This window comes from Nipponia nippon, unplaced genomic scaffold, assembly GCF_047370975.1.
Source record: "Nipponia nippon isolate SJK-2023a ecotype South Korea unplaced genomic scaffold, ASM4737097v1 scaffold_31, whole genome shotgun sequence".
In the NCBI taxonomy this organism is placed as follows: Eukaryota; Metazoa; Chordata; class Aves; order Pelecaniformes; family Threskiornithidae; genus Nipponia; species Nipponia nippon.
In genome coordinates, this window is record NW_028262349.1 from 2559034 (window position 1) to 2584304 (window position 25271).

The following is a 25271-nucleotide window of genomic DNA, read 5'->3' on the forward strand; positions in this document are numbered from 1 at the left end:
TTCTCGTCGTCGTGACTTTTTCCAGAACACGCTGGACTTTTCAGAGCTGACAGGGCCGCGTTTCCGTCCCGCCGGCCTCAACCAAGGCGCGTACGATCGCCTCGGGCCCGGGCAGCGAGGGTTCATCCCGCTCTTCGCCCGCTCCGGCCCGCTCTCCCCCACCAGGGTCGGTGCCCTCGGGCGGCCCGCGGAAGCGCTGGGCCCGGGGAGCGCCGCTCCCCCTCAGCCGGCGGCTCCCGGCGGGGAGGCCGGGCCCGCTCCCCTCCCCGCCGGGCCCGGCTCCGGGCTCCCATCGCCCACCTCCGCCTCGGCCGCCGCTCACGTCCCCGCCGCCGCCGCGCAGGCGCCGGCCGCTCCCGCCCACCGCGCAGGCGCCCTCGGTGCCCGCCGGTGCGTGCGGCGGGGCGTCAGGGGCGCGCCGTCGGTGACGGCGTCGGGCGTTCCCAGGGTGCCCTGCGCGGGGCTGGCTCCTGCCTACAGTTGAGTTTGGCCCCGAGCGGAACGGTCGGGTCGGGCCCGGCCCGGTCGCGCCGTCGCTGTTCCCCCCCGCGTCCCGCTGTGAGCGCCGCTGCCCCCGCCTTGCGGGGAGCGAACATGCGACTCCGGCTCCCCGAGGAGGCCGCCGCCGGCTAGTGAGGAGCCGCCGCCCCGGCCCGGCCTGGCCCCGCCGCCCGCCCGCCCCGGCCGCAGCCGCCCCGCTTCGCCCAGGCAATGACAGCGGCTCCGGCCCCCTCCCCGCAGCAGATCAGGGACCGGCTGCTGCAGGCCATCGACCCGCAGAGCAACGTGAGTACGGCCCGCCGGGCCCCGGGGCTCCCGTGCCGGCAGCGCGGGGACGCCGGCCGCGGGCCGCCGCCGCGGCCCCCCCCCACAGCCGCCCGCCCGCCCGGGGCTCCCTCCCCGCCGTCCCCCGCCGCTGTCCGAGGGGGCGCCGGGGCCGCGCGTCCGCCGCCGCCTCCTCGCCTCCCGCCGGGACGGCGGCTGCGGCCGGGCTCCTCCCCGGGCACCGGAAGCCTCCGCTGCGGGCGGTAGCGGGGAAGCTCCCCAGCGCCCTGCCCGCACGGGGTCCCGCTGCCGGCGGCGCCTCGCCGCCCGCTCCCCCCGGGCCGGGACCGCCGGGCCGCCCCGGCGGTGGCACCGGAGGCCTCTCCCCTCCTCCCCGGGGGCCGCGGCCGCCGCCCGCCGCGCCGCCTCCCGCCGCCGCACGGCACCCCCCGGGGCCCGGCCGGCGCTGCCCGGCCATGCGGCGTGCGGCCCGGCGGCCTCCCGACGCCAGGCCGCGGCTCGGGAGCGGCCTGCAGGGGGCTCTGGGCCGGGCTCCGCCGCGGCTCGCCGGGACCTTCCGGGGCGCCCACCTGTTCCTCGGCCCCTGCGGCCGCCTCCAGCCGGGGCCGTGGGGTGTCCCGGGCTACGGGGGCGCCGGGAGGGCTTCCACGACGGCGGCGGGGCTCTGGAGCTGCTCCAGCACCGAGCAGCCTCGGTCTTCGTTTTTATCCTTTCCTACAGCGCGCTAATGAGCTTATCTGCTCCTTCTGGGATGTGGGGTAAGCACAGAAGTCGGCGTGTATTTTACCTGTAAGTGGCCTTAACGTTTAAGGGGCGGTTATCCGAAGTATCGTTTACTCCTTCCGAGGGGTTTTTTGGCACGTTAAAGCAGTTCTCCGCTTAGGTGTTTATTACTGGGAGAGAACTGCAGAGCCTGCAATCTGTCGAGTTTTTGAGTCGTAGATCGCACAGTCACCACAGCGGGATGCAAAGGTGGGTTTGTCTTGGCCATCTGCAGTTTGTGGGGGCAGCCACGGGTGCGTCAGGCTGAACGCACGCGTGTGTGTTATTCCAGGAGGCTGGGTATGTGACATGGTATTTTGGTTCTATTAAAGTCATACCTGCTTCTATCTGAACAAGCGTTTCTTTGTAATAGACCCGTCTTGAAGTCTTAAAGTAGCTAATAAAGTTACTGCCATTTGGAAGCATTCTGGAGCGGCCTGCATGCGACGTGAAAACTGAAGAAAAATCACCTTGACCTTGTAGCTTCTTTAGTAATCCCCTGCGATGCGCACGGGTCGCGAGCTGCGATATTACACGTTCGAGTAACAGTAATGAATTACAGTGGTAATTGTGGGCTTTTAAATGCCAAAGTTGTTGGATCTTGCTGAAATGTCAGTTAGTACACTTCATGAATTTTGTTTGAGTTCTCTTTTTGTGGCTGCAAATTTTTCACTTTACGTTAGACCGAGTGTCAACCTGGCTTAATAAAAATTTTAACAGATCTACCGTTTCTTTTCACTTCCAAGCTGTCGGCAGCACTGGTTACCCTGCTTCTGGTGTTACTTGCTAAAACACTGTGGCTGTGTGGAATTAAGCAGCCAGGAAATCTATTTTGTGATGGATACTTTTCTCTTTCTCCACACGTTGATGTTACGTTACGCTGCGAACGTGCGTGCAGTTTGGTTGTGATGAGGGCGACCAGAAATAACCAGGCAGCTGTCTGCAAGGGGAAGTTAGAGCATGGGCCAGGAGCTCTGCTGAGCTCCCGGCAGGTCAGTAGCCCCATAAGCTGAGGAGTAATGTATGTTAAATTATAATTCTACATACTTGATACTTATCCAGGGCAATAATTGGTGGCAGCAGAATCAGCCCATTGTTTAGAAAGGCCTGTAGGCAGGGGGCTGTCTTCCATTTTAACCTTTTCTTCCAAGGAGAGCAGAGGGGTTGTAGCTGAGATTCATTGTGCAGGCTTAGATCTCAGACTTTTTTCTCCAAAGCACATAGAATACACGGTAAACAATCGATAAATCTACCTGTCGTGCCATTTTCACGAAGGGAAGAAAAACTTAAGTTTTGAACATGCTTAAAAGCAGATTCTGAATTTAATCTCGCTTGGGCACCAGCATAAAACCATAAGGAACTGTTCTGCTGTTTTTCTGCAGGAAGAAGTCAATGCAGCTACGAGCTGCTGCGCTTGCAGGTACTCATGGAGAACTCTGGCTACTTTCTTCTGGCTTTTAGAATCTTCTCCTAAAAGAAGTGGTTGCATTCAAACTTACAGCATTCATCATTGTGATTGGCTTCCTTGTTTACCAAGGAAAGTCAAGCTTTGAGGCCTGGATTTCGTTCAGGCTTTCCAGCGTCATTGTCGGTGTGCCTGTGTGCGTGTTTCTGGAGAGGGGGAAAGCTGCGCTAGTGTTCAGGGGTGCAAAACCAGTCCAGTTCTGTGAGGCTGAGGAGGAGGAGATGGTTCTTTACTGCGGCGGGCTTTACTGTGGGGCGCTGTAAATTTAAGCTTCACTGATACGTTCTCTCAGACACGCTCTTTCTCCGTTGTGGATATTCATTCCAGTGTAGCTGTAAAGGTCTTTGTGGTACGTACAGATCTCGGTTAACTCTGAGGTCCTGCCTTAAATTAAAAAAAAAAGAGAGAAGTTTCCCTACCTGTGTTGAGTTGAACTGGTGAAAATAATCTGATCCCCAAGCTTTCAGAACCTTCTTGCTTTGAGAAATCATCTTTGTGCCAATTGTTCATCTTTGTTTTAACTGCTCCGTAAAGCCGTGCTGACTCGGGAGCAATGTTTGAATTGTACACATGCATGTAGCACTTGAGACCTCTTCTAGTAATTGCTGCAGAGTATATTTATAACTTAGTTTCACACACTGAGTTCAGAATTTACATGGGTAACCTCTATTTCAAAGGAGACCTATAAGAAATAAGCTATTTTTAAAAAATTACATCATCTTGGAAGCCACCCGGGGTGTCTGGTATTATGTCTTCATTTCTTCAGCGTTTTCCCCTCAAAAAAACATATGGGCAAACTACTTCTGCTACACGACTTAAACACTAAGCATCAACATCGGTTTCCTTCCAGAGCTTGCGCGTTAGCGAGAACGTACCAAGACTCGTGTTGGAGGAAAGCAAGAGTTTAGTGGTAGCGCCCACGACGATGGGTGATGGGACTTTCTCGCAGGAAAATCCTTGTCCTGGAAGAACCTGGGTAGAAACAGTAACTGGAGAAGAGCGTCCGAAACCTTCTTGCAGCAGTTGTGCGCGGTCTTACAGGGAGATATTCCTTGGTTCTGGTAGAAGCAACGCTTTTCCCTTTGGGCTCGGTGTGCAGAGAAACCACCTCTTCCACCAAGCAGAACACCTTCGCCTTGTTAAATCGTGCTCTGTAGTCTTCAGGGAATTCATTACCTGATGGCAGGAATAATGAGATCTGGTAGTTTTAGCTCTGTGGGAAAGCCTGTCGTTTCCAACTGGCTGTTAGAATTGTGCTTGCAGTTACATGGTTCCTCATCCTGAATATGTAGCAATCTTTTCCTGATTTTAAATATTAGACAATAATTTAATTATTTGCTATGAATACCCTCTCTGTGATGCAAAACTAGCTTTGGTTTGAGTAACAACCCATTATATGCTCACTGTGTGGTTGGAGTTGATTATAAATCAGGCTGCCATTCATGCAGTATCTCGGTTGGCCTTGCTGCTCAGACCTTCAGGAGAGGTCCGTGATCCGAATTATTAATAATAAGTCGGTCCGTGTGTTGTAATATGTTCAGTGCATTGGCCTGGGGTGATCTTCCAGTTGACGCATGAGTTGCATAGCTAAAGACGCTTCCATGGCTGTTTTCTGTATTGATTGCTTTACCAAAGTCCTAGAAACAAGAGCCTCGGTCATCAGTGATAAGTACACTTTCTAGAATTGAGTTTAAAAAGTGGGGGAGAAGGTGCCAGACGCTGCTGTAAACAGAGAGAGTGGAGGAGGGCGGCCGTTCACTTCGGGAGGGTCTTGGCGATTTCTTTGGGTGCAGGGAAGTGTGGGCGAAAGTAGACTAGGCATGGCTTTTGCTTTAGCTTTATCCTTTTCTGTGAGGCCTTAATAAGCTTATCAGTTCGGAGGAAGCTGCAGCGTACAGGGAGGCTGGAACCTGTTGTACCTCTCGCTGGTTTTGTTTGTTTCCTTATTGTAGCTCGTCTTGTGTCAAGTAGTATTGCATTTTGTTCATCAAGGCAGGGAATGTCTCAGGTGTGTGGTGAAACACGAGGGTGGTCGCGGCGTTCCCTAACGTGTAGGGTCTGAAGTGTCGTTATCGCGCCAGTCCTGGGTTCCAGATAAAGCTCTGGGCCTGCTGCGGTCAGTCCCATTGTGTTCAGTTTCTTCATGATTCTAAATAATCTTAAATGAGGATGACTGCTTTTTCTGATGTCTGTGTTGTAAACAGCTGGATATGCTTGAATTCACCTCTTTGAGGGTGGTGGTATAGTTAGTTTCTTGGCCTTGCTTTGCAGCTTTCCTGTCCCCCTCCTTCCAAAAAAGCGTTTTTTGCTTGGTGGAGGTATGCTCCAGCAGCGCCTGTGATGATACTGAGGTTAACTAGTCCGAGTGAGCACTTGCCTGGTTAGTTGCCTGGGTAGCCCTGGACAATTCGGGTTTGGTGGTAATACAGCCTATTACTTTTTCAGAGTTTTTTTGAGGGGAGGTTAAAAACTTCCCACTGGCGCAGTACCCCGCGCAGTAGTGAGGCCATTATGAAGTTTGAGGCTGCGAAGACAAAATCTGAGCAAACAAAAGTAGCAGGGAGTTTGGGTTGAGGGGTCAAAGCAAGGGGAATGCCAAATTGCCTTTCTATTGTTAATTCCTTGAAACTCCGGAGGTTGCAGTGATGATGGCAGTAGTCATTTGCTCTTAAGCTGTAATTTGAGTGTTTGTTTCGGCAGCAGTGACAATTTAAATAACACCCACTTCTTATTCCTGCTGCACACACCCATTTTATGTGTGCCCGTGCAACTATTTGCAGGATCATGTGGTGAACTAAACTGGGGAATTGATCAGGGTTTAAAAAAGAAAAGATAAGATGTCTTTTTTTTTCCCAGGTAGTTTTGGATGTAGCTCAATTACCTGATAAAACTTCTAGCAGTACTGGCACAGGTGTGGTGGCAGAATTGGGTATTAAAGTGTTTAAATAAGCATGGAAGCTGAAAAACGGAGCGCAGTTTGCTTCCTCGTGCTCCCCTGCCGCCTTAGGAGGCCGGCTTGGGACCTCGTGGGAGAGAGGTATGCGTTACCTGTAGAAGTTAACCACACCTCGCTGTTTTTGAGATGCGAGTGGATGCCTTGTGGTCAGATTTCACTTGTAGAGGTTTTGTTGTCACTGTCACTTGTGCGTGGCCCAAAGATGTCTGGAATCGTACCCTGCGCTTGTTGCAACACGGTGATGCAAGGGCTCGGCACGTGTTCCTGGGAGAAATGCTGGGAAACTCTTTCACGGACATCCAGGAGGATGCTCCTGAGTAGCGAGCTTTGCAGCTCAAGAGTAAACCACCTCATGCTAAAGGCTGTGTGGCCAGCGCTCCAAATAATCAAAAATTGCCTTGGCTTGAACTCGCACGCTTGCACCAGCTGGAGCTGCACCTGGCGGGAGAGCTGCTGCGATCCCCGTCCGCTTCCCCACCTCCGGCTGCACGCTCCTGTTCCCTCCCTTGCGCTGACCCTGCGCCGGGCCAGCCGAGGAACTCGCCTGGCCGAACCCTGCCTGGAAGGGGGCTCGTCTGGGGCCTCCTTCCCGCGCTGGCTCATCCCGGGCGCAGGGCGGTGGCAGTTTTGGCAAAAGCCGTAGCTGGGGGAGTGTGGGTGGCAAGGAGAGGTGACGGTGGGGGGTACAAGCTCAAGCTGTTGGTGGCGAGCACCCTCCAGCCAGACACCCCTCAGTTTGTCAGGTTGTTTCATGAAAGGGGATCAGGCTTTTCAAATCCAAATGGTAAAACTGCAACAAGTAGCTGTCTGTGCGCACTACAGCATGGACCCTTGGTGAGAAATGAACTCTGATTGCTCAGAGGCTGGGGGGAGGAAGCGCTGGGAGGGAAATAACTAATCTCACACATTTTTCTTGATGTAACCGTGAAGCAGTTTACGGAATGGAAGAACCAACTTTTCGTCGGTAGAATAAACATCAGGAATAATGTCTGACAGTCGCCATGAACCACATCATGGAAAAAACAGGTGATATGCAAGATGCATGTCCTTCCAGGAGAGATGTGCTAAAACCAACTTCCCAGACAGCAAAGAACCCGAGGCTGCAGTTCCCCAAGTCGCTCTGACGTGGGGCGGCTGTGTTCCTGCCGCCGCTGGTGCACCTGGGACCCTGCCTTAAACCATTTCGGTGCATGTTGGTGCACAGTTATCCCAGGAAAGCAGGGAGCTGAGGCAGCTGAGCGTGGGGTCCCGGGAGGGCTGGAGCTGGTGTGAGTGGGCATGGGGTGCAGCTGGATCGGCTCCTGCTGCCGAGGCGCCGCAGCCTGGCGCTGGCATGGGTGGGAGGGGAAGTATTTGCTGTCAGAAGCTCCCAAGTGGGGAGAGACCCAGTCTGTGCCTTGGAAAACATGAAGACCTTCAGCTTAGCCCATGTTTCAGAAGTCTGGACCTAGGATAGAAACTCATTTGTCCTTTGCTAGGGTTTCGTACAATAAATTGAGGGTGAGCCCGGTTTAGGAGCGCGTAAGGTGTGTGTTGTTGCATCTCTTCAGGGTTTTTGGTATGGCCATATGACGCGACAGCGCCGTCATCCTGGCAACTTTGGCTCCTGATCAAAGTGGTTTCAGAGCAGCTGAAGCTTTTTCTCCCAGTGTCCTGCGAGGGGAGAGCCTTTTCCAGTTTCTTCAAGGAGCTGCTGCAGTTGACAAGTAGAGTTTTCTTTTTTCAGGAAGCACAAAAGTTTCAGGATAGGGAAAGGAATCGATTCTGCCTACTGGGGAAATCTGATGTTAATTAAGAAGCACTTCTTTTAAGATATAGTTACTCCAATATATTAGATTCGGAGTTAAAATTAATGTCAGTGTAGTTTTTATAAATAAAAAAAGCCCATGTCTGTTTTGGCTGATAATGCTTTACTGCGATCTGGTCTCACCCATTTTGTGCTTGGTGATAACTTCAAATAAACTTTCTTCGGTCTGTGTAACATATGGTATGATGTGGCCCCACTTATGCTCTTGCTCTTTAAAGAAATATTTAAGGTAAAGGTAAGTACATTACATGCAGTTTAATGTAAGTGTAGGTTTGTTTATTCAGTATTCTAACAGCTAAATTATTCTTTCTGCAGGTAATTCATGCTTTCAGTGTTTGGAACAATATTTAAGTGCTAGCAAATTGCTTTAATTTGAGGTGCAATCTGCTAAACTTAACAGCGTGTCAGTGTTTTCTGGGGCATGGCTTTCACGGGGCAGCGGTGCGTGCTTAAGTGTGATTGTTAATATCAAAGTATACAATTTTCAGCATGTCCAAACAGTCGGTGGTAGAAATTTCTATTGAGGAATCACTGGAAGTAAAACATAATTAGTTCTGTTTTACTGAACAAAGTCGTTTTCTAACATAGCAGTTGGGGAGGAGAGGAATCCTACGTCCAAGTCTGTGCGTAGTATTCAGCAACATACTCAACTGGGTGTATTTTGAAACTTTGTGCTGTAAAGATGATTGTGCAGAGGTGGAAGTCTTGTCGAAGAGTGACAGCCAGCACTTTTGTGGAGCTGCTTTCTCACATACTGCTTCCGTGCAGAATCAGCTTGCAGAGTATCATGATTATACTGCGGGTCTAAATTGATTTATTTTTTTAAGGGGTGTAGAACTTCTGAAGGCAGAGGAGCATGGGTGTTTCCCTAGGCGGTGGTGCAGATTCATAACTTCTCTGCAGGAAACAAACTTCCAGCACATCTACAACCTGCTCTGAGTTTCTGTAGCTCGAGCTGTCACTGAAGCGGAGCTCTTTGAGCTGGGTAGGATGGTCAGTATGTAACCCTTGTGCTGTGTCAATTAATTGCATGGGAAAGAACAGGGAATTTCTATGTTTGTGTATAAGTTATCATCCTGAAAGTTCCAGAAAAACGTATACCTCAATATTATAGTTTATTCCTGGAGAAACTACAGTTGATTCTTGAACAGAGTTGAGCATAGTGAGATGGAGGAGACGAAGATGCAAGAGGCGATGTTTCAAATGTCTTTGCAAAGGTGGGGTGCCTGCAGCTTGTGTGCTTCTGGGGTAAGCACGCCAGTTCAGAGTCCGACTGCATCATGGAAACTCGGTCTCTGGCGTCACGTGCGTAAGAGTTCCAGTCGATCGAAGTACGAGCTACTGGGTTTTGACTTTGTGTAGTATTTTCTTCACTGGACTTTTTAAGACGGGCTGCTAAGGGGCTTAAGCATCAGTGGGGCTTTCTTAAGTGGAAATCATGAAGTTTTTTGCTACTAGGTTAGACATAACTATCAGGTTGCAGCTTCCTGAGTGTTCTGTGTTTAAATATAAATAAAATGCTGATGGGGTACTGGGTTCTTTTGTCCTGTCATGATCACACTGGGCAATTGGCTCTGGAGTGGAGCTGGTCTTAAAGCAAAGTAGCCCTCCAACTGGTAAGCTCTGAGATGAAAGGTGGTGTGCTTACAGCCCTCTGGGGGAAGACTTTTTTTTTTTTCCAGCCAAAGGCAGAAAACTCATTTTGTTTCTAAGTAGCTGCTAATGATTGTGCCACTGAATGGAATGGCTGAGCATTCCCGACTGATGATCGGGGCAGTCATCGCTTTTCCCCGACAGGTTCTGTTCTCCCGAGGACCTGCAGAGTCTTCAGAGAGTGGAGGTGTTTGGAAATGGGTGACTGGCAGCAGCATTTTCTCTAGAATTTGGTGAGCGATAATTCTAGGAGATGAGTAAATTGATTTCGGGGTTTTTTTGCATATCCATAAAACTTCTCTATGGTATATGCTGACAGAAATTCTGTATTAGTAGCTGCTGTTGGAAGGGTACAGTGACTTCTCTCCAAACTTGGTATTTAAAACTTTCCCAATTTGCAAGACTTTTTCTCGGGTTTTGTGAACAAATATGCCATTCATTAAATTCTCATGAGCAGTCATGCAAGTGTATTATGCTTCAATGTGATGAATTAATAAATTCCACAATGCAATGTATTCAACAGGCTCTTACCTTAGCCTCCTTTATCATTTAAGGAATCGGCTGAGAAGCTTCCCTAGCGTTTTGAAAAAAGTTGGCCAGCTGCCTTTAAACGTACCCCAATACAGCGACGTTTTTATTTTTTAAGAAAAGAGTGAAAAGTCTGTATTGTGGTGACATTAGGAGGGCTTTTCTGTATTACATTCAGATATAAACTGCTCCGTGTTAACAGCTCCGGGTAGATATTCCCTATGATGGGTAACATAATTCTTAAGAAATTCAGAAAGCTCTTGACCCTCTGAAGCCGTTCTCATCAAGTCCTTAAATGTGTGTTGCATAATTTTAAATCTCCGCTGGTTCTCTGGAGTGCATTAAGATTAAGCAGGTGATTGCAGAATGATTCTGTCCAGGCGATGCCTTTAAGGGCCATTCCCATAATCTAGTTCGGTGTCTGACTTTGCTCTTACCGTCGCGCAGGTAGATAATAACGGCGAGTTCAGGTGAAGCGGAGAGCTGCCGTGCTGCGAGCGTCCGGCTCTGCTGGCACCCGCCTGTTGTGCATCAGCTCTTAGCCTTGGCTTTTCACGGCCCCGAATAACTGCAGTCAAAGTACAGGCTTCCGGGTGCATGAGTAGATCTCTCCTTATCGTAGAAAGCACCAAGATCGTGAGAAATCAAAAGGCGCGCATTTTAAGGCTTAATTTTCTGTATATTCTGCCTGAATAATCAACAAACTCTGCGTTTCTCTCTTGTTGACATAGGACCAGTTGTTCCTGTGACTTTGACTGCACAGCAGCCTTATTTTATGGCTCTCTAAATTTTTAAGCAATAATTTTGGACTTCAGTTTATGGCTTATAATAAATAGTAACTACCAAGATTCATCTGGTTAAAGTGTCTGTACAGGTGGAAAAGCAAGAGAAATGGTTATCATGTATACAACGAAAACTGTATCGTGGTTAGGTGTCCTTTGGACCAGTGTAGTGATTGGGTTTTTAGGGCTTGTGTGCTAGTGATGTGTTCTGTGGGTGTTAGTTATCGTGCTGAAATAATCTGCGGCGATTGCTACACCTCGGGGGGGGGGGCATGCTGCAATATTTCGTACTCTTCGGTTGTGCAGCTCAACCCTTGCCGAGTCTCGTTCTGAGAGACGTGCTACGCTGTTCCACTAAAGGTTCAACGCGTGTGTAGCTGGCTGTGTGGTCGGTAGTGTCTATACCAGAAGGCAATGGATGCATAGGGCTGGGTCAAACCTAATAGTTTCTGTGGTTATTCATTATGCTTTGTTTTGGCAGGACCATGGTGTTTTAGAAATGTGCTCAGGTGTTGGGATGTAGAGGGGTAAGCGTGAGGTGGTTGAAATGGTGATGTGAAGTGGCTACAGAGCCTGAGCGGTCGTTTATAGTACAAACTGCTTCCTATCACCTGTGTGTATCTCTTTCAGAGGACAGAATTTAAAATTACTATTTTGAGTCCAGTTTGGACCAGATAGAAATGGGTGTTTCAGCGTGTTTCTACTACTTGCTGTTCAGTATCTGTTCCCCAGGTGTGAATCGGAGGGGCATGTGGCTGGAAGGGACTTTGTGAAGCTATGTGGTCCTTCCCCGTCGCTGAAGTAGCATCACCTACGTAAAACAACTCCTTCTCCTCTCTAGTGGCTATGGAAACTATTTGAGAGCCTATTTGAGTGCATTGGTAGCCCTCTGGGTATTCCTAATTTGTAATCAGTATTTGTCTTGTTGCAAATTAGACCAGTGAGGATGAAAACAGTTGATCACCATTTTCTCTAGTATGACTAATAATGCATAGGGAGGGTTATTTCAAGCTTTGTGTGTCTCCTCCCTATTTTTTTCAATACTGTGTGAACTGAGTACTTAAACTTTTTCTTATTAACCATGTTTTCAGAACCTCTTATCACTGCTCTCCTCTGAACTCCTCTTTGTATACGTTCCTCTTGAACAGTGGCGCCTTGAGATGAACATGTAATTCCAGCTGAATTTGATTCCTATAGCATTCCTCACCAGTATGGTGTTGAGTGAAAAACAAGACTAAAATGATCTTGCTTGCAGCATGCCGTGGTAGATACCACTGAGACGGGGTTCTGCCCTGCGGTGGCGATGGCTGCCTGCCTTTGTGGTCCCCGCTCCTCTTCTCGCTCTGTTCCCTTTTCTTGAATTTGTGCCACATGTGTCTTTCCAGTTTAATAGTATTTCATGTAACTAACCTTCGCTTCAACTGCTGGGCTTTTTAAATCAGGCTAATAAATTTGTTCCCCAAAAAGGTTTTGCCCAACTTCATGGTCTGGTGGTTTGGGTTTTTTTGTGGGGGATGGAAAAAGGGGGGGGGGGGGCCTGTTGCAGTGAGTCTCCTATGTTTCATATAAAACTGAGGGGTAGGCGCTACAGGTACAATTCTTATGGTATTATACAAAACGTTTAGTGAATGTTGAAGTTCCTCTCTGTAGTAACAAGAATGTCTTCCAATCACTGACTAATAAATATGAATGGAGAAGAGTGTTGTACTGCTGGCTGTTTTCTGTTTGCCTTGAAGACCTCTTCCTGTAGAGCAGGAAGGCTTCCCTCAGCGTGCCACCGCTCTTCTGTGAACTGGTTATGTTCTGAGTGTGCGTCTCGTCTCCATAATCTGTATTTTACTACCTCTTATATCTTTCTGAATGACTCCACCGATGGATACTCCTTTCATTGGGTGGTTCCCCTGCCGTGCCAAAGTGTGGAATGTTTTCCTGCTATGTCATGGGCCTCTGCCAGGCTTAGACGTCTCCTTTGGAGTGGACCGTGTAGAGAAGAGCTAGAGTGTTGATGGCACTTACCAATGGCTGTGGATTTGTGCCTCGAGGGTGTTTGTAACTGCTGGGGCAAACCGTGTTTTCTGCTGGCAGACTCCTCTTAATCTCCTGGCTGTTCTAGCCTCTCTACACCTCGCGTACGTACGTGCGTACTACCAAAAGGTAACGGAGGGCTGAGCTGTTGTCTTGCTCAAGTGAAATATTTCAGGTCTGCTGATTTCTTCGCAATGCGGTATTCTGTTGGAATCTGACCTTACTCTTGTTTGATGATCCTGGCTTTGTAAAGTATATATGGGAAGGTCTCTGGATGATGTTACTTTACCATTAAATAAAGCCTAAGTACAAATCAAATATATGCAAATTGTTTTGACTCTTTAAATTAGACCTGGAAATTTAAAAACCAGCGGTAAGGATAAGTGTTGCTGTGCCTAGCCACTTTTTTGACTGTTCTTGGTAGGCAAGGAGCATTTCTTCTACCTGTTGTTTTGCAGCACAGATTTCTGATCAGTTTTCAAAGCATGGACTCCAAATGAATTTCTCTGTCAGAGAAGATACTCTCAGTGGATGACTTTCAACCCAAATCATTGATTAGTTCACGTTTAAAGATCTGCTTTACTAAATGCTATTAGAAAACTCGCCTCCACCGTTAAGAATACCTTTTGTGTACCGGTGAATATTTGAACTCCGCTTAGCAAACTGACTTTCAAACATTTTCAATAATTATGAACAAAGTAGTGCATGGTCATCTTTTTGGTGTGTCGGTTCTGTGAATAGTATCTCGTGTACCCTATCTTTAGACAACAGCATGTCACATTGCGGGTAGGGGAAACTGTTAATAGATCAGCTGCAAGGGAACTGAACTAAATACCAGCAGGTTGTAACCTGGATTCTAACTTTGTGTGTTTGGTCTGTATCTTTGAAAAAACGATGTTATAGTTTACTGTTCACATGTATTGTTAGTGTCTGGTATCTAATGCATCTTACACGAAGTGCTAAACAAACACTACACTACTGTATTTCCATTGCAGCATTTAAATAAAGCCTACTATGAATAGCAACTTTTCTCTTCTTACTTCTTATTCTATGTTTCAGATCATTATGCAGTGAAGTAGCTTTTCTACAAATGCAGTGCTGGGGGCAGGATCCAGTACTGATCAGAGACCCCAGCCCGGGGTAGGGCTCGGTGCTTAGACGCAGGGAACCACTACGCCGCTTTGGAGAAAATAAGCGTGAGCGGATGCTGTCGCTCGTGGTGCTGTTGCTGTGCCTCCTTTTGAATCAGTTCTGCCTTCCTGGCAATTTCAGCAGTATCGACCTTGAACCCGGGATTTTCTTGAGCGTTATCGTGCGCTACCGAAGGATATACATGGCCCATAGATATGTGACGGCTCTTATAACTGCCCAATAAAATGCTGCTGTCCCTAGGGGCAGGGGGAAGGCAATAAAAAATGGTACAAAGCCTCCTGCGGACTTCGGTATAGACCATACGGCATTTCTTATATTTAATTGCCAACAGGAAACACCAGCTGGGCAACAGAAATCTGGATTTGTATCTGTAGGAAAGACACACAGATCTGTTTAGTCTTCCACAGTGGGTCCACTTCTCTGCTTGCTTTTGTGAAATTGCTTTGATGCTACAGGTGGGAATATGTTACGAAAGTACTTTCTTTGAAACTAGCGAAATATTGAGTATTTACAGCGTATTCTGAGGAACGAAGTTGAAGTATGATGGCAAATACATTCTCTCAAAGCCAGTCTCTTCTGATGTATCTGTATGGTCTGTTTCAAATGCTTATAAGGGAGTCAGATTATTGATGATGATAACCTGTGATTTCAGGAGGATAATAGCTTTGCGCTTTGTTTTTAGAGCAGTGTCAGTGATTAGGGACTCTAGACGTACTACGCCAAGTTTAAATACCCTTTAGAAACTTTTAAAGGTACTCATGTGACCCATAGGGATGATGATGATGATGATGATACTGTGTCAAAAGATGCCTTCTAGGGCTGTTATGTGAACTGGATGCAAGTGATTAAAAAGAGCCTTTCTAGCCAGAATCCAGTAGGACAGGAATCTGTACTAGCAGTTTCACTGCAATATGTTTGGAATTGTGCATCTAGGGCTCAGGTTTTCATGTTACAAGGAAATACCTGCTCCTTCTCCTGCTCCGGCCTGTATAACGAAGTGTCTCAGGAACATCATCCTTGCTAACTCAGATCTGGTTTGTCATCTATCATGGTCTGGTCATGTGTGCCAAGATCTTTAGAAATATCCCTGTGAAACATTATTAAAAAAAAAAATTGCTTTATTCACAGGACTGCCGTTAATGTTTCTCTAACATTTGTTTCTTAGGCAGCAGTGGAGTGAGATGCAGGTAGTCCTGCGTGGCGAGGCAGTCCCGAGGAAGAAAGAAAGGTGTTACACTGGTGCTCGTTTTGTGTTTTGTGTCTGGACTGGTCTGTAGATGAAGGAAAAGCATCAAAGCATGACATTTGAGCGTGCTAGTCTGGCGTAAAACCCCTCCCAGCAGGTTGATAGTCCCAGCCCTTCTGCACCCCCGGCGCCTGGAATCGGCGGTACCAGCTCACGTGCGGATGCTGAGGTTGCTGCTGTTCTCAAATCTGCCTGGGAAGGAGGCGGTGGAGTTGGGGTGGCAGGGAACAGCTGCACGTTAACCTTCCCAAACGCAAACATGCTCTTTATCCTTTTAGGCTGCTGTGTAACACTTACCCTGAAGTTAGTTACCAAATTGTGCTTGATTTATAAAAGCTAGAATAGGATTAAGATGGCAGTTAAGAAAAGGAAATTAAGCTGCTTGATCTTTTCCAGAGAGTTCAGAAACCCATGCTTTTGTCTGAGGCTGTAGTAAAAACATTTGGTGCTTAACTTGGAAAAGGTCTCAGATACCAGTAGTAAGCTCCAGAGTATGGCAGAATGACTTAAGGAGACTTGCATGGAATAAATAAGATTTGTTTTCTGTGACTGTCATTAGGGTTGGCTGGAAAGGATTATCGTAGGTGACTCGAAGCAGATGTTCTCCAGTAAACATCCGAGTGAATTAGTCTGTGCGCCAGTCAATCTTCACAACATGGGAACGGCATGGGATAATTTGAAATGCCATATAAATTATTCTTAGCCGTTTTCTGCAAGGTCCTGGGGTTGCTTCACAGAAGTTCTTGTTTTGGGCTGGTAGTAACGGGTTGCAGTATAAGTAGACAAAGGCAAATAGAAACTAAAATGATGTGCAAGTTCCTGAGACGCCGACTTATGCAATTGTACTCTTGACCAGTGTCTGAAGAGAGCAAGGTTGCCAAACTCCCTTCTCCCACTCTGCTTTATGTTACTTTGCCTATCTGCTGTGTCGCCAATAAGCATTTTTAATAGCAGCTTGCGTTAATAAATTATAATTTCCGGTGCTGCTCAAAGTAGGATGATGTCCTGGTAGGTTTTGTAACTTCAGTCGCATGTCAGTTATGTGACAACATACTAATTTTATTAAGCCAGTAACAGATAGTTAAGGTAAAGATACTGGTGTGCAATACTGAGGTGCTCCTGTTATCAAAATAGGTGTCTTCACGTTGAATAGATGGTGCTTGAGGCGTTTTGGGGAGGTTACCTTGTTTTCATCGTAGTGTTTAACTATACCACAAGAAACGTCACAGTCTATGTTGTTTTGAAATAGGTGAATGTGATTTTTATGACAAGCTGCTCTTTATGGCAGCTTGGGTGAAGCATTCCAAGAAAACTGCACAAAACTCCTGGGGAAGGGTGGAGAAGTTGTTAAACCTGCCTGAACGTTGTTTTTTTTTTTCCAAGAACCACGCTTCCCTGCAGGTCAAAAAGAAGGAAAAAATGAGAGGAGCTTCTTGCAGTTGATCTCGAGTGGGAGCCTTCGTGCTCCTTGCAGCGGTTGCTTCAGCGCGGCAGCGTGTTTTCAATCGGTTACAAATGTGCGAGGAATCTGAAATGGGTGTTCTGTGTTTTACCCGAAGTTGAGCGATCAGCACAGACTCAGGCTGCTTTCGCTGTCTTAATTGGCACCATGTGTCCCTCAAAGGAGGGAATGAAGTAGCAGTCTGCCAGTCTTGGTGCAGACCTGGTCTCTGGTAAGTGATTCAGCCTTCGGGGGCATCCATATATGCGTATTTGGGGATCTTGAAACAAAGGCAAAGCTGTTACTGGAAATTCCCTGCCCAATTTCATCTCTCTGTAGGTGTGTATACACATGAGCATATCACTTTCCCCGTCTTGACCTTTTGATAGACTAACGATCCTTTTTTGCCATCAGTTTGTCATTTAGATAATGAATATTTGGGGATTACCAGTAACTGCAAAAATAATTGCACCAATTATTGGTGTGCACAATACACGGAGCCTTTTTGCACCCTGGTAATTCAGTCTAAAATATGTGTTGGGAAGGAGAGTATCATGTTTTGCAAGTCTAAAAACTTTTGTCTGGAAACTCCCAGAATTGAGCATTACCTATTCTAAGCACTCTGGTTCTAGAAACTGAAAAAAAAAACAACCTGGTCTTATGTATTACTTAAACTGTGGTGCTAAATCATCCTTCCTAGGCACTGAGAGAGGGCAGTGCAAGGATCAAAACATGGAAGAAAGTCAGTGCACTGAAGTGAAATAATAAGTACTAAAATATGTCAAAATATGTGCTATTGCTGCTTTAAAGCTTAAGCGGAGTTTTACCAGACCTGACCAGATGGTAGGGCTTTAAATATCTGCAGAGGCATTGTAGCTTGGTGAAGAAAAGACCATGACAAATGAATTCATCTTTGGTCTAAAGTTGGTTTTGTAACCTGAAAGAGTTATAATCATTCGAAGCCTATACAGACTTTAAAATTAAGTTTGATAAAAGTAAATCTAAAAATCGGGCAAAGTGTTTAATTGCTGACAGCTTTACCAAGTGTCTCCAACATTAAGCAATCCTGCTGTGATGGAAAAAACGTTGTCTGTGCACAGGATTTTCTGAGAGGAAGAGACTTCAGCTCCCAATTCTCCTGTTGTATCTTAATAGAAGGGCAGAATTGACTTGAAAAAAGCTATTTCTTACAAATTTGTAGTCTTTTTAAAATGAAGAGCCTTGCAGCGGAGTGTGTGGCTGGGAGGGCAGGGCTACCCGACTGTGCTCCTGATAGAACGCGGGATCCCTGCAGAGGATCTTGCTGCAAGATTTTTCTCAGATGCAGTTCACGTCCAGTTGAGTCACAAATGAAATTAAGCAATAAACGAGACTGTGATTCAAGTTTTCCTTTGCTTATCTTTTAAATCTATCTACAAAGGTGAATTAGAAAGTCCAGGTTTTGGTGCTCTTAGCATCAGGGAATGGAAATACGGATCTCTGTGTGGTCTGGAGTTTCTCGCAGACGTTATTAAAATCACGCTTGTGCTTAACATCTACAGATTGTGGCAGCTGCTTTTGCGCGGAGCTTACTCGCGCGTACAGGTGTGTTGCAGCGAAGCCCATCAGAAAACCTGATATGCGCTTTGTTAATGTAACGTGAATTTCTGCAGTTGCTCCTCACCAGCTTACGCATCGGGAAATACAATTTTTGAACGATTTTGGTGTTTTTAGGGCGGCCGTCCAGGAGCCCGGGCCGTGTCCGGTGCTGGGCGATGGTCTGAGGACACCTACTGGGCACAGCGCTCGCTTCACTCTGCTTTTAAACGCGGAAGAGTTTACACCTGGGTTTTTAGACTCTTGGTGTGTGGCTAGGGGAAGCATCGATATTTTGAACAGTGACTTGTGGAAATGTAAAGCAGCGCCTGAAGGAATAAATGCAAGATTTCTGATCGGACTCGTTGCTCTTCTTGGGCCCCTTGGCCCTTCCGTTCCCAGTTAGGCTGTAGGACAGTTAACTGATACCTTGGCCAGGGGTCTCAGAACTTTGCTAGTAAGTCACACTGGTTTTATTGCTAATGTTTCCTTTACTTTTACCTAAGAGTATGTTTGTTACAGCTCCTGCAGTTTCCAACTAGGTCAGTAAAGTGTCCTTGTCCCTGTTCTTCGAACAATCAGCTCCCTGAAGCCAGACAGTGTGATAGTAATTTTGTGATTAATGCTTCCAGCAATTATAAAGTGGAAGGCCTTAAATTACATTTGGTAACTAAGACCTGTACCTGAAACATGAAGTGACTTTGTCTTCCTTGTTGCAGATCCATAACATGGTGGCAGTGCTGGAAGTGATCTCCAGCCTGGAGAAATACCCCATTACCAAAGAGGCACTTGAGGTATGTCACCCTCTAACATTACTTGATTTTTTGGTGTATAAAAGGACTTTCTCTGCCTGTCTGATTTCCATAAGAACTTGTCTTGAAACAACAGATTGATTGCAAAGGATTCACAATTAAGATATTATTTTGTCCCTCTCGTGCTGCTTCTGACATCTCAGTGCACACACAGTGATTCCTTCTGGATTCAGACCGGTGTTCTGTGCAGCACAGTTCCTGGTTGTAGAGGGCAATAAATTAATCATTACTTGCTACTGATTAATTTTGTTGCATTCGGCAACATTGCTCTGCTTGCTGAAGTACCGCTCACCTCTTCAGGTGTTCGGTGTGCAAGCACCAAAGAATCTGAAATAGCAATATAGTTGCTCTGTGTCTATAAAATTAATCTTAAATTCAGTTAAGCGGTTTCAACGCCTGATCTAGTTGGTGAGATTAGTGTATTAAAAGCTGAAGTACCAGGTGGGATAGCAGCTGCGGCCTCACTGGCTGCTCGTAGAAACAGAGCCCAGAGAAGTTTTTATGGCTAAATTGTAAAACTTTTTTCACTCCTTATATTGAAATTATCGGTATTGCTTTTAACTGTTGCTTAACTATAACTCTGGCTGTATTTCAACATATGTATCACAACATGTTGCATATTTCTCTCTCAGTCTGGCCTGTGTTTTCCTTTGAAGTGCTTTTCCTAAGTAATCTGAGTTGTGGAACAATTCTTTGTTTTCAAACAATCAAACACTTCCTTCCGCTTACAAAACCGCTTTGGGACGCCCTAGGAATGCTTGTTTAAATCGGGCTTTCATACCCCTCCAAGATACTGGGGAGTGAAGGGAGAGGAGAGGAAGAAGGTAGGACCTAAGTCGCACCCTGGCCAGTCAGGTTTGTGAAATGGAGATTTTTATTGTCGAGGTGTTATAGTAAACAGGCGAAGATGCTGGAATTTTTTCTCTTGCCTCTTGCTGCAGGCCTTCTGCTTTCATTGTGATAATCACGCACCTTTTCTGCCTTGGGTGCTGCGTTTCCCCTCGAATCTGAGCTTGCGCCTTTATTCTCTGATTAAAGAACTCCTTTCTGACGTTTTTCGCAGCTGATGGCTCTGGTGCTTTAGCCAGGGAGCAAAGACAGGGTGACGTGAAACCTAGGGTAGGTTTCGTGTTGCGTGGCAGAGCACTGGACCAAAAGATCTAAAAAAAAAAAAATGTTTTACAAATCTTTAGTGGTTTTTAACTAGGTATTTCTTAGGGTAAGCATTACAAAGCAGAAACGTACCTTGAGAATTTTGTTTAGAATGATACCTGTTTGTAAAACAACTTTTCTTTCTTTATAGGAAACGAGACTTGGGAGGCTTATCAATGAGGTGAGGAAGAAGACATCCAATGAGGAACTTGCCAAACGTGCCAAGAAATTGTTGCGGAATTGGCAAAAGTTGATAGAACCCGTAACCCAGAATGAACCAGTGCCAAGAGGGTTGCCGAATCCGCCGGGATCGGCAAATGGTGGTGCTCACAACTGCAAACCAGAAGCGCAACTTCCTGCTGTGGCTGGATCAAAGCCGATCAGCGAATTGAAAAGCAGGAATGATATACAGAAATTGAATTCTCCAAAAACAGAGAAATTGGGAAATCGGAAACGGAAAGGTGAACACAGGGACGGGCATCAGGCCCCTCCTCCCCCAAAAGTCTCCAAAGCTAGTCATGAAGTATTACAAAACTCTTCACCCCCTCCAACAAATGGAATTGGAGGTAGTCCTGAAAATTTTCCGAGTCCTGCAGACGTAAACCTACATGCAGGGCCTGAAAGCAGCAGGACAGAACTCAGTGAAAATGATAAACACAATAAGATCCCAGTAAACGCTGTAAAACCTCACACCAGTTCTCCAGGACTCGTAAAACCTTCAAGCACTTCCTCCTTATTAAAGACTGCAGTGCTTCAGCAGCATGATAAATCGGAAGAAACCACAGGACCGCACCAACCTAAGAGTCCTCGCTGTTCCTCGTTTAGCCCCAGAAACGTTAGGCATGATACTTTTGCTCGGCAGCATACTACGTACTCACCAAAGGATTCAACGCCCAGTCCATCTCAAAGGTCTCAGTTCTTAGATACTGCACAGGTGCCGTCACCGCCACCATCCCTGATGCAACCATCCACACCTCCGATGCCAGCAAAAAGACTGGAGTTCTCTCAGCAATCAGTACCTGAGGCATCTCAGCACTGGCAGGAGCAGCAGGTACCTTCTGAAAGCCAGCACAGGCATACAGCAGGGACGCTGCAGCAGCACACGGCCCCCAGCTGCAAAACCAGCTCCCATCCTGGGGAATCTCTCACGCCACACATGGGCTTTTCACAGGACACTTCAAAAATGGACAGTGATGATGCTGCTTCAGGTTCCGATAGTAAAAAGAAGAAAAGGTACCGACCCAGAGACTATACAGTCAACTTGGATGGGCACGTGACAGAAGGGGGTGTGAAACCTGTGAGATTAAAAGAGAGAAAGCTCACTTTTGATCCCATGACAGGACAGATAAAACCTTTAACACAGAAAGATCCTTTGCAGGTAGAAATCCCTGCGCTTACAGAACAGCACAGGACAGAAACGGAAAAGCAGGAGCAAAAACCCAACCTGCAAAGCCCTTTTGAACAAACGAACTGGAAAGAATTATCCAGAAATGAAATCATTCAGTCCTATTTAAACAGACAGAGTAGCTTGCTGTCTTCATCAGGAGTACAGACTCCAGGAGCTCACTACTTCATGTCTGAATATTTAAAGCAGGAGGAAAGCACTAGAAAAGAGGCTAGAAAGACTCATGTTCTAGCTCCTAACAGCAAACCTACAGACTTGCCTGGGGTCACGAGGGAGGTCACAAGCGATGACCTCGACAGAATACGCGAACATAACTGGCCAGGCGTGAACGGTTGTTATGACACACAGGGTAACTGGTATGATTGGACACAGTGCATATCTTTAGATCCACACGGGGATGACGGTAGATTGAACATCCTGCCTTACGTCTGCCTAGACTGAGTACAGTTTTGCTAAAAATGCTTTTACATCTGCAGTTAGCAAAGAGGGCAGACGCTATGCCACTTAAAGACGGAGAAAGCCTCCTGTCCTGGACAAACAGGCCCAACGAGCAGAGGGTGTGAGGGAGCTGGTTCTTCACAGCTCTTTCCTTTAAATTCTCCTTTTGTGAAATGCTGCTACCAGTTTACTAACAATTGCAAAGGAAGGCATACGAAGGTTGATAAATTGAGTTCAAAACTCTATAGCGAGCCAGCTATAAAAAAGTGTTAGTCCCCAAGAAGTGAAGAGGATTTCCAGCACTTTCTGAATGCCGGAATCTTATTACAGGCAGGTACAGAGAGAATTGTGGAAGTTACCTTAACAAAATATGCATCTATTTATTTGACTTGATTTGGGTTTTTATTTGGCAGTGAGATATTCGAGAGACAATGTGCAAAAACTGTAGTTTTATTTGTATCACATCTCTGAACATGATCGCATTTTTTAAAGTCATGTGGTACGGAGATTGGGTTTTAAACGGCAGGTGTTGCACTGCAGGCTGGGAGACCAGCTTCAGCTCAACATTCCATAGGCATCCACATATTTTAGTCTGGTTTCAGTTTAAATCCAGTCTCTGAGAAATGCTGCAAAAACTAGATGTTTAACGATATTTTTGATCCCGCCACCACCAGCCAAATATTTTTCCTCCTTTTCCCTTCCTGCAAACTTCTAGGAAAAAAAAAAAAAATAAAAGAAAAATCACCTTTTCTAGAATCTAAATGTAATGAGGGTGCTACAAGTTTGTAACTGTACTGTGAGAGGGAAAAAGGAAGCCTGTTTGTATGCTGGAAATATACTTGTTACCATTCCTTTAGATATTGTTTGCCTTATGGATATCCATCATAAACGCAATTTGCAAAAACAAAGAGCCTTAGTGAATGTACAGTAACTAGACTTCTGTGTTCTTGGGATGCAGAAGGGAGCAACTTTGCTATTTGGTCCTTTAAGTGGACACATTGTGATATAAATGTGGAAATAAAAAAAATTTGCACAAAACAGTTTGTGAATTATTTATACTTAACTCATTTTTTTTTCAAGTTTGCTCAGTTCAGACCAGCTAAGCGCTCATCGACACTGAGCATCCGTCGGAGCAGTGCGGTGAAGCTGAATCCCATCCGACACTGTCGCAAGCAGCTGGCTGTTAGGGATACACAAGATGTCTTCCAAGTACCTTGGTGGTATTCAGGCGCACAGGTTGGATTATTTTTTTTTTTTTTTAAAAACTCTGGTTGCATCCAGGGTCTGGAGACTGATAACCCAATTGCTGTTAATGTACCTCAACGTCTGAAAAGATCGTAGTTCATCTTTTTTGCTCAGTAACTTTGTACTATGTTATTCCTAATTGTTGCAATGCTTTCTAAAGCAGCCTGGTTCAGTATAGAAAGCTACGGATTTCTATTAACTGTAATTGCTCTCACATTTGGGACTAGTTGTTTTCTGCAGTCCCCGGTGCTGGGCTTCTGTCCAGGGGAAGAGGGGAGGGGACGCTATACCAAAAATCTTTCTAGGTTTAGTGATGTTAACTCTGTTAACCCGTTTGTGCTGGATCTCGCTTCTACGGAGAAGAGCCTTGGCACGAGCTCTCCTGCCCTTGAGAGCGGAGTCAAGCTCTTACACAATTTGAAAAGGGTGTTCCTCGCCCGGTATACCTAAGGTTGGTTTATTCCCTGGGATACAACGGATAAGGTTTGGTTTATTTTTAAGTCATTCTTGTTCAAAGCTACTGCTTTTGTGATCTGACTCGTATCGAAAGGTGTGGGTGTCTCAGAATCTTAACTGATGTCTGTTTGCTTCCATTTCTGAAATCCGAGGTCTGCGAGTGAAACCAGAAAAAGTGGTTACCAAAAAATGTTTCCAAGTATATTTTCAGTTTACTTCCATCTTGTCCTCCTGCAGTTGATGAGATCAAGCCCTGCGTGTTAGAGTTGGGAAAGCTACCATCCTGCAGTTCAGAAAGGTAGATTGATGGTAGAGGGCTAAAAAGCTGGTCATTTTGGAAAATGCTTGGGTTTTGTTTATGTAAAAAAATATTGTGCATCTTCTGTCCCCCTGCCCCTTCTCCCTCTTTCCCCGAGTGGTCTTACCTAGGAACAGGGTCCGTGCTCTTTTGAGGCCTTTGAAAATAGGGCAAATTTCAGGAAACGACAAAAGCGTTACGTTACACGTTGTAAACCCCATCTTTTCTCCGCTGCGTACATTTCTGGTGCAATCGATGGCCCTTGCGGACCACGCTCGGTGAGGCGATGCCCCAGGTTCATCCCTGCTTTCAAATGACATCCAGCTCTCGGTAGCAAACTGCCCGCGCTGACGCTCGCTTGGCTTGAGGGAGCGTCGGGTGTTGGAGCCAGCCCTTTCCCTAGCGGTACAAAATCGCCAGAGAAATTCTCTCACAATGCAAGCTTTCAATCTTGTTCCATGCCGAGTTTGTTTCTGCTGTAAGGGTCACCTCACTTGGATGTCATCCAGGGTGCGACGAGGCTTGACAATCTTCATTTCAGCATGCGAGTATAACCAGTTCTGTGAGCTCCAACAAATGTGAATAAGTTTACAAGGTGATATTTTTTTTTTGTCAATTTTGTAAACAAGTTCAAATGAAGTTTACCATGTGCGTATCTGCTGTGTACTCTCATTTTTGCATGAACTCAGTTTCTCCTGCTACTGGTTTCTCCTGCCTGCCTTACCAAATTTATTCTTCTAATCCCAAAATCTTAAATGAATGTACTGCCATCTCTTTCTTGTCACTGGATGACATGAAGTGGCTCATCTGCAAATCTTTTGGGAATCGCCATTACCTGCAGTGCATGTTTTTATAGGTACATTGATGATGTAGAAATGCCTTTTGACAGCCCGCGTGGATGAAGCAGGCTCTAGATCCCCCTCCTGCTTGACAGCTACTCGCCTATCTTTTCATGCAGCCAGCATTACATATTCCTTGAGTTAGTTTTAAAGGTCAGGAACAATTGTCTCGCTGCCTCCGCGTACGTGACCTTTGCTCAGTCGCCGCACCGCCTGCCCTTTTGGTTTCCTGAGGCAGCCATCAAGGCCTGCCTCCCGTGCTGCAAAACCAGAGCAGGAAAGACTTTTTTTTTTTTTTTTTTTGGTGCGTCTCTTGTACGCCACGCTCTCTCCCGGGTTGCTTTACCCTCTCGGGCCGCCTCTGAGCCGAGGCTGAGGCACCGGCAGTCAGCAGTGCTGCGGGGGGCTCCTGCCCACCAAGTAACGGGCTTGAGCGCAGGGGGGGCCG

At 46.6% G+C, this 25271-nt stretch overlaps 1 protein-coding gene across 5 annotated transcripts; it reads left to right on the top strand.

Moving 5' to 3' along the window:
• Nucleotides 1-653: 653 nt before the first annotated feature.
• MED26 (mediator complex subunit 26) lies at nucleotides 654-25258 on the top strand. Of its 5 annotated transcripts, none has more exons than XR_015707283.1 (4): nucleotides 654-786; nucleotides 18898-18972; nucleotides 20294-22319; nucleotides 23066-25258. XR_015707283.1 is itself a non-coding variant. In XM_087769063.1 (3 exons), exons 1-3 carry the CDS (start codon nucleotides 712-714, stop codon nucleotides 21986-21988), a joined length of 1845 nt encoding a protein of 614 aa, XP_087625189.1. In that variant the 5' UTR covers nucleotides 654-711; the 3' UTR covers nucleotides 21989-23023. The 5 variants fall into 5 exon arrangements, 3 of the variants coding, with proteins under 3 accessions (XP_087625189.1, XP_087625190.1, XP_087625191.1); XR_015707284.1 differs by having other exon boundaries at nucleotides 20294-22315; XM_087769063.1 differs by lacking the exon at nucleotides 23066-25258 and having other exon boundaries at nucleotides 20294-23023.
• Nucleotides 25259-25271: the final 13 nt, after the last annotated feature.

Excerpts from the sequence above, each read along its gene's own strand:
- MED26 (XM_087769063.1), top strand. The coding sequence starts at position 712 with ATGACAGCGGCTCCGGCCCCCTCCCCGCAGCAGATCAGGGACCGGCTG. Across the intron at positions 787-18,897 it reads CCATCGACCCGCAGAGCAAC|ATCCATAACATGGTGGCAGT; the intron begins GTGAGTACGGCC and ends TCCTTGTTGCAG. Across the intron at positions 18,973-20,293 it reads TTACCAAAGAGGCACTTGAG|GAAACGAGACTTGGGAGGCT; the intron begins GTATGTCACCCT and ends CTTTCTTTATAG.